The sequence below is a fragment of the Bombina bombina genome, chromosome 9 (genome assembly GCF_027579735.1).
Source record: "Bombina bombina isolate aBomBom1 chromosome 9, aBomBom1.pri, whole genome shotgun sequence".
NCBI lineage: Eukaryota > Metazoa > Chordata > Amphibia > Anura > Bombinatoridae > Bombina > Bombina bombina.
Window position 1 is genome coordinate 258,634,465 of NC_069507.1, and position 12,712 is coordinate 258,647,176.

Genomic DNA, 12,712 nt, shown 5'->3' on the forward strand with positions numbered 1-12,712 from the left:
CTGTACTCGCAGTAAAGAACTATTAGATGCATGAAATTTATGAAAATGTTGTGCTATGGGTGTAGTTGATTCTGGATCCTCAATTGTACGTAAGTGCTCTAAAAACCTGTCTTTAAGACTTCTGGTCGTGTGACCAACGTACTTGAAATGAAATCAGCCAATAGGATTGAGCTCGCATTCTATTGGCTGATTGCAACAGCCAATAGAATGCGAGATGAATCCTATTAGCTGATTGAAGCTCAATCCTATTGGCTGATTGCATCAGCCAATAGGATTTTTTCACCTTTTAATCTTATAGGCTGATAGAATTCTATCAGCTAATCGGAATTCAAGGGATGCCATCTTGGATGACGTCACTTAAAGGAACCTTCATTCTTCAGTCGCCGTCGTCAGAAGAGGATGCTCCATGCCGGATGTCTTGAAGATGGACCCGCTCCGTGCCGCATGGATGAAGATAGAAGATGCCGTCTGGATGAAGACTCCTGCCCATCTGGAGGACCACTTCTGCCGGCTTGGATGAAGACTTCTTCTGGCTTCGTTGAGGATGGATTTCCGGTCTTCAAAACTCTAAGTGGATCTTCAGGGGTTAGTGTTAGGTTTTTTAAGGGATTATTGGGTGGGTTTTATTTTTAGGTTAGTGTTTGGGCAATTGAAAAATAGCTAAATGCCCTTTTAAGGGCAATGCCCATCCAAATGCCCTTTTCAGGGCAATGGGGAGCTTAGGTTTTTTTAGTTAGGTTTTTATTTGGGGGGTTGGTTGTGTGGGTTGTGGGTTTTACTGTTGGGGGGTTGTTTGTATTTTTTTTTACAGGGAAAAGAGCTGATTTCTTTGGGGCAATGCCCCGCAAAAAGCCCTTTTAAGGGCTATTGGTAGTTTAGTTTAGGCTAGGTTTTATTTTTATTTTGGGGAGGCTTTTTTATTTTGATAGGGCTATTAGATTACGTGTAATTAGTTTAAATATCTGATCATTTCTTTTTTTATTTTGTGTAATTTAGTGGTTTTTTTTGTAATTTAGGTAATTCTCCCCATTGATATCTATGGGGAAATCGTGCACGAGCACGTAAAACCAACTCAATGCAGCTTTCAGCAGCGCTGGTATTGGAGTGCGGTATGGAGCTCAATTTTGCTCTACGCTCACTTTTTTCTTGATAACGCCAGATTTTTGTAAACCTGTAAAACCAGCGCTGTAGGGAAGTGAGCAGTGACAATAGCGTGCAAGTTATTACCGAGCAGCTCTTACTGCAAGCTCTTACTGCAAAACTCGTAATCTAGCCGTGTGTTGGCCTTCAACGCATTTCACCGTTGCCACAGCTTTATCAAGATTGATAAAGCTGTGGCAATGGCGAAATGTGTTGATGGTGATTATTCACAAACTGCTATTTTAAAAAATAGAGGATTGCATCAGATTGAATAAAGAACTCCTTTTTTTAATAAACTCTGCACAGAGTAGGGATCCATAGGAACCTAACCACGTTAATCCTCCATCGATTGTTCAGACCACATGATACGGAAACGCCGACAGGACAGACAAGGAAGTGTGGTGAGAAGCCCTGATACCATACAGGGCTTTTTAGACACCTGTGCCTAGGCTCATCAGAACGGCCAACAACATATGTAGCCACTATGGACATCCAGTACGTTCTTAATAACAAAATCCAACACTACAACAAGATATATTATCTGCAGCGACATAACTCCAAAAAAAAAAGTTTGGAACTTTAAAAACTGGGAAGCAGTTTGCCACAATTACTAACAGTGCTATAAAAACACCAAAGTTTTGGTACCTTAACAACCTTAAAAATGACACCCAGGACTCTCATAAAGGTGTTTTTTATAAGTTTCTTAATAGAGTTTATTTATAGTCTTTTATGTAAGCCTTTTAGGATATGATCGGTCATATATGATTGTAAATAAATACATTTTTTTATATTCTTCTGATACATTCTATTCTATGTTTTAAAGATAAACATCTAAATTAGCAATACTGAATATGTTTGGTATATATTACTATTTACTATATGAACATAGTTTTAACCCTTAAGCTGTTAAGCGCTCATATACATCTATCCACTTAATAATAACACCTAAATAAACCTATTAACCCCTAAACTGCTGGCCTCCCACATAGCAACTACTAAAGTAAACCTATTAACCCCTAAACAGCCGGTCCTCCACATCGCAAAACACTAAATTAAACTATTAACCGCTAAACCTAAAACCTCCCTAATTTAAAGTAAAGTTATAATATAACTATCTTAAAATTAATAAAAACCTGTGAAATAATAAAAAACTAAGCTTAAACTATAAATTATGAAAGTCAGCCAGTATAAAAATAAAAGATTTTCGCCTAGATTACGAGTCTTGCGTTAGCCTTAAAAAGCAGCGTTGAGGGGTCCCAACGCTGCTTTTTAACGCCCGTTGGTATTATGATTCTGGCAGGTACAGGTGTGCCGCTCACAGTTTTTCCGCGATTTTAGCATACCGCAAATCCCCTTACGTCAATTGCGTATCCTATATTTTTAATGGGATTTTCCTAATGCCGGTATTACAATTGCTTGAAAAAATTAGCGGTACACCCTCTACCTCCAAGACTCCTACTGCATTTTAAAGTCAGTAGTTAAGAGTTTTATGTGCTAACGCCGTAACATAAAACTCTTAACTAAAGTGCTATAAAGTACACTAAAACCCATAAACTACCTATTAACCCTTAAACTGAGCCCCCCCACATCGCAAACACTATAATAAAATTATTTAACCCCTAATCTGCCGACTGGACTTCGCCTAATCTGCCGACCGGACATCGCCGCCACTGTAATAAATGTATTAACCCCTAAACCGCTGCACTCTCACCTCGCAAACACTAGTTACATTTTATTAACCCCTAATCTGCTGTCCCTAACATTGCCGACACCTACCTACATTTATTAACTCCTAATCTGCCGCCCCAAATGTCGCCACTACTATATTAAATGTATTAACCCCTAAACCTAAGTCTAAACCTAACCCTTACCCCCCCTAACTTAAATATAATTTAAATACATCTAAATAAATTATTCCTAATTAAAACTAAATACTTACCTATATCTCAGGGTTTATTTTTATTTTACAGGCAAGTTTGTATTTATTTTAACTAGGTACAATAGTTATTAAATAGTTATCAAATATTTAATAACGACCTAGCTAAAATAAATACAAATTTACCTGTAAAAAAAATCCTACCCTAAGTTACAATTACACCTGACACTACACTATCATTAAATTAATTACATAAAATACCTACAATTAATTACAATTAAATAAAATAAATTAAATTACGAAAAACAACAAACACTAAATTACAGAAAATAAAAAAGAAATTACAGATATTTTAAAATAATTACACCTAATCTAATCCCCCAAACAAAATAAAAAGCCCCCAAAATAAAAAAAACCCTATCCTATGCTAAATTACAAATAGCCCTTGAAAGGGCCTTTTGCGGGGCATTGCCCCAAAGTAATCAGCTCTTTTACCTGAAAAAAAAAAGTACAAATCCCCCCAACTTTAAAACCCACCACCCACACACCCAACCCTACTATAAAACCCACCCAATCCCCCCTTAATAAAACCTAACACTAACCCCTTGAAGATCACCCTACCTTGAAACGTTTTCAAACAGCCAGGCACAAGTGGACCTCCAGAGGGGAAGAAGTCTTCATCTGATCAGGCCAGAAGAGGACATCCAGACCGGCAAAAGTCTTCATCCAGACGGCATCTTCTATCTTCTTCCATCCGGAGCATAGCGGGTCCATCTTGAAGACATCTGACGCAGAGCATCCTCTTCCATCCGACGGCGACTGAAGAATGAAGGTTCCTTTAAGTGACGTCATCAAAGATGGCGTCCCTTCAATTCCGATTGGCTGATAGAATCCAATCAACCAATCGGAATTAAGGTAGGAAAAATACTATTGGCTGATGCAATCAGCCAATAGAATTGAGCTTGCATTCTATAGACTGATTGGAACAGCCAATAGAATGCATGCCCAATCCTATTGGCTGATTGGATCAGCCAATAGGATTGAACTTCAATTCTTTTGGCTGATTGCATCAGCCAATAGTATTTTTCCTACCTTAATTCCGATTGGCTGATAGGATTCTATCAGCCAATCAGAATTGAAGGGACGCCATCTTGGATGACGTCACTTAAAGGAACCTTCATTCTTCAGTCGCCGTCGGATGTCTTCAAGATGTACCCGCTACGCTCCGGATGGAAGAAGATAGAAGATGCCGCCTGGATAAAGACTTCTACCGGTCTGGATGTCCTCTTCTGGCCGGATCGGATGAAGACTTCTGCCCCTCTGGAGGTCCACTTGTGCCTGGCTGGGTGAAAACGTCTCAAGGTAGGGTGATCTTCAAGGGGTTAGTGTTAGGTTTTATTAAGGGGGGATTGGGTGGGTTTTAGAGCAGGGTTGGGTGTGTGGGTGGTGGGTTTTAATGTTGGGGGGTATTGTATTTTTTTTTACAGGTAAAAGAGCTGATTACTTTGGGGCAATGCCCCGCAAAAGGCCCTTTTAAGGGCTATTTGTAATTTAGTATAGGGTAGGGATTTTTTTATTTTGGGGGGCTTTTTTATTTTGTTAGGGGGATTAGATTAGGTGTAATTCGTTTAAAATATCTGTAATTTCTTTTTTATTTTCTGTAATTTAGTTTTTGTTGTTTTTCGTAATTTAGTTTATTTTATTTAATTGTAATTAATTGAAGGTATTTTATGTAATTAATTTAATGATAGTGTAGTGTTAGGTGTAATTGTAACTTCGGTTAGGATTTATTTTAAAGGTAAATTTGTATTTATTTTAGCTAGGTTGTTATTAAATAGTTAATAACTATTTAATAACTATTGTACCTAGTTAAAATAAAGACAAAGTTGCCTGTAAAATAAAAATAAATCCTGAGATAGCTACAATGTAACTATTAGTTATATTGTAGCTATCTAAGGGTTTATTTTACAGTTAAGTATTTAGTTTTAAATAGGAATAATTTATTTATATGTATTTAAATTATATTTAAATTGGGGGGGGTTAGGGTTAGACTTAGGTTTAGGGGTTAATAAATTTATTATAGTGGCGGTGACGTTGGTGGCGGCAGATTAGGGGTTAATAAATTTAATATAGTTGCTGCAACATTGGGGGGGGCAGATTAGGGGTTAATAAATATTATATAGGGTTCGGTGATGTTTGGGGCAGTAGATTAGGGGTTCATTAGTATAATGTAGGTGGCGGCGGTGTCCTGAGCGGCAGATTAGGGGTTAATAATATTATGCAGGTGGCGACGATGTCAAGAACGGCAGATTAGGGGTTAATAAGTGTAAGATTAGGGGTGTTTAGACTCGGGGTTCATGTTAGGGTGTTAGGTGTAGACATAACTTTTATTTCCCCATAGGAAACAATGGGGCTGCGTTAGGATCTGAACGCTGCTTTTTGCAGGTGTTAGGTTTTTTTTCAGCCAGCTCAGCCCCATTGTTTCCTATGGGGAAATTGTGCACGAGCATGTTTAGCCAGTTTACCGCTACCGTAAGCAGCGCTGGTATTACAGTGAGATGTAGAGCTAAATTTTGCTCAATGCTCACTTTTCTGAGGCTAACGCCGGCTTGCAGAAATCTCGTAATACCAGTGTTGTCTTAAGTGAGCGGTGAGAAAAAAAGGCTCGTTAGCACCGCACACCATTACAGACAAAAACTCGTAATCTAACCGTTTGTTTTTGTTTTTTATATTTATATATTTTCTGCAGGGTAGTATCCCCCCTTAACTCCCAATCTCCCTGCCCCCCCCACAACAGCTCTCTAAGTCTCCCCCTCTATCTATTAGTCACCATACTGGCAGCTGTCTGCTAGTACCCATTTTGCTATAATTTTTGGCTTTATTTTATAATAAACTGTTTTCCCTAGTGTAGCTGCCCCCCCTCATGTCCCCACCCCCCTACCCCTCCCAGGTCACTTTCCACGCTAATATCACCTTCTCTCTCCTTGTCATGCACTAGACTCCTTTGTGTAGTGTAGCAGTCCCACCCGCTCCTGCCCCCTATCACCCGCCCCTCTCACCCGCTCCCGCCCCTCTCACATTCCCCTCCCGCGCCTCTCATACCCCCTCCCAGCACCATCACTGGCCGATGCAGAGAGGGCAAAAGATTGGCCCTCTGTGCATCAGTTGCTTAGAAAAGGGTATTGCACGATGCTTCCAGCTCTTGAAACCCCAAAGGACCTTTCAGGCATGTCCTGTCTTTGTAGGACATGCCTGGCACATCCTTGGTTGTTAAGGGGTTAACATAGTTATGTTAGTTTCTTTATAGTATAAGCTTAGGTTTTTTTATTTCACAAGTAAGTTTATATTTATTTTAAGATAGTTAACTAATTTAAAGTTAGGGGGTAAATATAGTGTGTCGTGATATCTGGGGCCTGCAGTTTTGGGGTTAATAGGTTTAGTTTAGTAGTTGCGATGTGGGGGCTGGCATTTTAGGGGTTAATAGGTTTATTATCGTATTTGCGATGTGGGGGGGAGACGGTTTAGGAATTAATAGGTTTATTATCATATCTGCGATGTGGGGGCTGGCTTTTTAGGGGGTTAATATGTTTATTTGGTATTGGAGATGTGGGGGGTCGGCGGTTTAAGGGTTATTACTTTAATTTAGTGTTGGCAATGTGGGTGGGCGGTGGATTAGGGGTTAATTAGTTTAATTAAAAAATTACGATGCCGGGGTGGCAGTTTAGGGGTTAATAGTGTAGTTTATGGATGCTAGTTTACGTTGTAACATTTTTGTTATGAGTTCTGTGAAACATTCTTAACTACTGGTTTTGATTGCAGAATGGATCATTGCGGTATAAGTTATAAGGCAAGCGTAATAGCCTGACGAACAACTTGAAATACAGGAGACCTGAAAATTCCACACTCAAAAGCCATTTTTGGAGTGCAGAATGGAGAGTTGCGGTATAGGCTAAAACGCTAGCTGTATAGCCGTATTGCCGTGACCTCCGATTCTGTGCGTAAAGGCCAATTTTTCAGAGGTATAGCCGTGCCGCAAAACTTGTAACTTTGCCTACGGTTTGCCAAGTTCAGATGATAAAAGTGTTCAATGTGTTAAATTTCTGTCTATATTACTCAATGTCACCCAATTTAATAGTTATCTGATATGGGTAATGTCAAGTGAACAAGAACCAGTTTTTTTCCAATGCATTTGTTTAACAGTCACACTTCTTAAAACTTGCACGGGGACAGCGTGACACAGATATTTTGATTCACCAAAAAACATTTTTCCAGAAGATTTTTTTTTTGAAATTGTCAAATTTATGCTTCGCCTCCTCAAAATAATTATGTGTCTGTTTTAAGCAGCATATTTCTTTTAATGTTTAAAGGGGCAATAAAGGAAAACATATTTTTTTACAAAACTCTGCAGAGTGTAGAATTATGTAACATTGTCTTAGCAACAGCTTGAAAAAAACAACAGATTTTTAGCTCCTACCTCCTTACCTTTTTTCTTCTCTAGGATCTTCTGATCAGGTCTTCTTTTTAAAAGTGATTTGTGGGCACACTGTTTAATCACAGCGTGACCAATTGCGCTATTGAAATAAATGTAGCGCTCTTCCGCTCCGGGCTGGTAGTGGGAGCGTAGTACATTTAATTCAATAGCGCGATTGGCCGCCTGCAAATTGAAGACCTGATCAGAAAAGCCAAGAGAGGAAACAACGTGAGTATAGCTTGGGGGCTAAAAAAATCTTTTTTGTTTTTTTGAGCTGTAACTAAGAAAATGTTACATATTTCTGCACTATTTGCAGAATTATGTAACATTATTTTTTTACGTTTAATGTCCCTTTAAGTTTTGCACATACACCAATAGTCCTCTGCTTATTCCTTTATGATTGCTAATAAATGTTTGGAAGTGAAACAGGTTAATTATGTTCTCTTAATTGATTTTGTTAAATATTAAACATACTAGTTGCCATGATTAACTTTCATTTTGTCCATTCATTATTTGCTTTTGTGAGGGATTTTAAAATTCCCGCTTAAAAAGACAGTTACCTGTATTTAAATAGTTTAATGGGCCAGATTAGTAGTGCAGCACTATCATTAGTGGTGTTCTTTATGATCAAATCCATATTACAAGTGGCGCTCTGTTTAAATTCCCGCAAATTTGTTTGCACAAGCTTGTGGTAATTTACACCGACATAAAGCAGCAATTGTATTTAATGCTCAAACTTTTTACATGACCTGAAAACACCCACAACCCCCACTGCAAAATACCAACTAACATCTAAACCCCTTAAACAGCTAATCTCCCTAACATAGCTATTTTGCTGCCCCCCAAAAAAACTAATATTATAAAAAAACACCCAAAAATATTCTATCACTAAACCCCAAAGATGGTACTTACCAAAGTTAAATCTGGGCGGCCGTGCTCCATCTTCATCCCAGCGGCGCTCCTTCTTCATCCTGGTGGGGATCTATCTTCATCCTGGCGGCGGTCTTCTATATTCATCCCGGAAGCAGTCTTCTATCTTCATCCATATTTGGATCTTCTGTTGCCTACTTCCTCTTCATGCGGTCACCTGCTGCACACTGAATTTTACATGTGAGGTACCTCCTTTATATAGAAGTACCCTTACACTCATATTGAAAAAGCTTTCATTCTTTTTGCATGCTTGAATTTGAATAAAGGGAGTATATTCAAATGTCAGCGTGCAGCAGATGAAGAGGATGTCAGAGACAGAAGATCCGAAGATGGGTGAAGATAGAAGATCACCGCTGGGGTGAAGATGGAGCACCGCCACCCGAATTTAACTTTGGTGAGATAAGATTTTTTGGGGTGGCTTTTTTTTTTTAGGGTTGTTTTTTGTTGTTTTTTTAGGCAGCAAGAGCTGAACGCCTTTCTAAGGCAATGTTCAGCCAAATGCCCTTTTCAGGTACTAGACTAGGATTTGTTTTTAGTCAGGTACTGTTAGTTTTTCTTTATTAGATAAGGTTAGTTTTTTGGGAGGTTACTTAGGGGTGTTAGGTTAGGGGAGTTAGCGGGTTAGGGGTGTTAATATTAGTGGGTTTTTGCAGTGGGGGTTGTGGTGGTTTAGGGTTTAATAATGTAGTTGGGTAGTTTGCTACATGGGGGTGTGAAGGCTTAGGGGTTAATAGTGTATTGGGGTAAGTTTGCTATATGGGGGTGTGGAGTTTTAGGGGTTAATAATGTAGTGGGGCATATGGTGATTTGGGTTAGCGCACAATTATGGGTTCTTTTCTCTCTCTATTGAAGTCTATGGGGGAGAACTTTACGTGGTCTCAATATTCTAACTTCTGCTCTTTGCATGTGTCGGGTTAGTGCGCAAGCAGAAAATATTTACTTTCAACTTATAATTTGCCCACTAACCAATCAGTGCAAAGAGCAGAAGTCGAGTGGAGTAATTACCGCTCCACTCGTAATCTAGCCCTAGTTGTTTAAATGGCATTTTACTCAATTTTTCTGTTTTGTAATTTACTAATTGTTCAATTCAATTCAAATGGATTTAAATGGTTTAGGAATGTGATAGAATGTTTTTGCACAACTTGGGTAAAGGGGGCAAATGTTATTCAAGACTATAATACCATTAAATGTTCCAATAAGAACAACCTTATAAGGTGGTCTTTTCCAGAATATATAGTGGGTTTAGAGCATGGTCTTCTGCAGTAATATGTTCATGGAAACAAAACATAATACATAAATTAGATGCACTTAACATAAATATTTTAGACTCCCCCCCACCTATTACACGAGGTTCTGAAGACACGGTAACCTGACAAGCGGAAAAAAAGATAGCGCTGGAGCCTTTACTTTCAAATCTTAATACGCTATTTCAGGCATCTGCAAAAAGTAAAAAAACCCACTGATTTCACCTTTTGCGCTACAGTTAGCACGCCACTCATAATTAAACCCTGTAATAATAAATGAGTAGTGAGTAGAAGCATAGGAAAGATATTTTGGGAAATAATTTTTAATTGAATTATAATATAATTTTCTAATTTCTACATCAGGTGCAATTATTTATATTGAATTTACTTTTTTTGCTAGTTTTTCTGAGAACAAATTTCTAAAATTAGAGTCTGTTCTTTATATCTTTTTTCAAAATGTCTTGATGGTGTCGGTGATAGAAGTTGATAAATCAGAAAAACAAATGTTGTTGTTACATTATCTCTTCCTTGTGTACTTTCTATGACTAAAATAGCACAAGTCCCTTGATAAGCTACCTATTGATATCTATACATTGAGTATTGATTAACTAGACCACGTTTCCATGATGTGACACAAGGTGTTAGGTAAAGAACGATTACCACCAACAAACCATATAAATACCAAGCTGGTCTACAACAAACATATCCAACCAACATATCTCCAGGATGAAGCTGTTTCTGCTCTGTGTGCTCCTGGGAGCTGCTGGTGAGTATGAAACACAGGAAATATACACTATCAGTAAGTGCTAGCATCATATAAAAGCTAACAGGAATTTAAAACATCCCTAATAAATTATTAGTAATGTTAAACATGACTTTTCAAGATCCTGCATTGTTTTATGCTGTATCACTAACATTGTAGGGATTTTGTTTGAACAAATTGGTCAGGAAAGTCTAACATTCTTGTATCTGTGTAATATTATGTTCTCAGCTGCATTTGATGATGATGATAAGATTGTAGGAGGTTACACCTGCGGCAAGAACGCTCTCCCATATCAGGTGTCTCTGAACTCTGGTTACCATTTCTGTGGTGGGTCCCTGATTAACAGCCTGTGGGTTGTGTCTGCTGCTCACTGCTACAAAACGTAAGCTATTTGGATAGTTTTAATATACTTTTCCTACTTAATATTCACATATAGCCCCACGCAGCTATAGTTCATTATATCCTTTTCTGCTATATTTTTTCAATATCTCTTCTAAAGTCAACACTTCTATAAAATACATTTTTTTGTTCAAAAACTATATTTACAAAATTATATTTCATAAATTTATGTACATTCCTTTGTGATTTTCCATCTCATCACACCTGCAGAAGCATCCAGGTCAGACTGGGAGAGCACAACATTGTTACCAGTGAGGGCACAGAGCAGTTCATCAACTCTGCCAAGGTCATCAGACATGCCAGCTACAACTCCAGGACCCTGGACAATGACATCATGCTCATCAAGCTCGCCTCTGCCGCCACCCTGAACTCCTATGTGAAGGCTGTAGCTCTGCCCTCTGGATGTGCCGCCGCTGGCACCAGCTGTCTGATCTCTGGCTGGGGAAACACACTCAGCAGTGGCAGTGAGTAAAAATTACTAAATAGGACTTTTTTTTTTATCCTTTCACGATCATGATTTTTTTGTTAAGATGATCATTTCATTACAATAAAAACACAACATAATATAACAGTTTGCTTCCTATTATTCATCATTTCTATGGAACATATTGATAAATATATAACACTGAGAAAAGTATAAGAACAGAACTTCAAATGATGTTGATATCATAAAAAAATTGTAACCTAATGATTTAATGGTTTCATTTGTAGCCAACTACCCAGATCTCCTTCAGTGCGTGAGCGCCCCCATCCTGACTACTGCCCAGTGTACCGGTGCCTACCCAGGAGAGATCACAAACAACATGATCTGTGTTGGATATCTGGAAGGGGGCAAGGATTCCTGCCAGGTAACATCGCCTGTCCCCTTTCTATTAATCTAAAGTTATTTTATTCTAACTACTGTTCAATTTATTTCTAGTCTTAAATATTCATTGAACAAGTATCTAAAGATTAATGACTGCTCAATTCTCATATATTTTTCTTTTTTACAGATATTTTATATCTTATATACATGTTTATTTCTTGAAAATATTTTACTGATACAGTTAATAAAGTAATTACAAGTTCTAACTGATGATATTTTACTTTATACTTCATATATACATTTAGCAATTATATTATATTTCCCCTAATATGGTGCAGAGTAGTTTTCTCTCATATGATCATTCCTTATTTAGAAACTATAAAGTGCATAATCCTCTAATAAATATGTTTGTGTTGTGTAAATAATGATAATAATATTTGGAATTGTTTTACATACACTGTTTATTAAAGATGCTCCAACTGTTATTTTAGTTTATATTTTACAAACAAAGGTATAAATTCCTTTAGATATTTAACCCTGTTATAGTTTTAGGTAGGTTTCTCTCTTATAATAATCTTCCTTCTTTCAGGGTGACTCTGGCGGACCTGTGGTGTGTAACGGACAGCTGCAGGGTATTGTCTCATGGGGCTATGGCTGTGCTCTCAGGAACTATCCTGGTGTCTACACCAAAGTCTGCAACTACGTCTCCTGGATCCAGAACACCATCGCTGCCAACTAAATCACTTGTATTCCTGGCTATATCCTATCTGAATTTAATTGGACAAAAAATGCTCTGTGGCTCCTTCATGGGCATTGTTTAATGCAACTTATAAATAAATTGGTTATTGATTGCACTCCTTATAATCTGAGTTTTTTGTTTTAAATACTAAAAACAGTAAAAAGTACATTTTACACTTAAAGGAACAGTCTATACCAGAATTGTTATTGTTTTAAAAGATAGATAATCTCTTTATTACCAATCCCCTAGTTTTGCATAACCAACACAGTTATATTAATATTCTTTTTACCTCTGTGATAACCTTGTATCTAAGCATCTTCTGATAGCCCCCTCATCACATGACTT

General features: G+C 37.8%; 1 protein-coding gene across 1 annotated transcript; it reads left to right on the forward strand.

The window, feature by feature from the left end:
- Positions 1–10,384: 10,384 nt before the first annotated feature.
- Positions 10,385–12,367, forward strand: LOC128639658 (trypsin-like). The gene is made up of 5 exons (XM_053691784.1): positions 10,385–10,427; positions 10,653–10,806; positions 11,034–11,287; positions 11,535–11,671; positions 12,218–12,367. The coding sequence occupies exons 1-5, from the start codon at positions 10,388–10,390 to the stop codon at positions 12,365–12,367; spliced, it is 735 nt and encodes a 244-aa protein (XP_053547759.1). The 5' UTR covers positions 10,385–10,387.
- Positions 12,368–12,712: the final 345 nt, after the last annotated feature.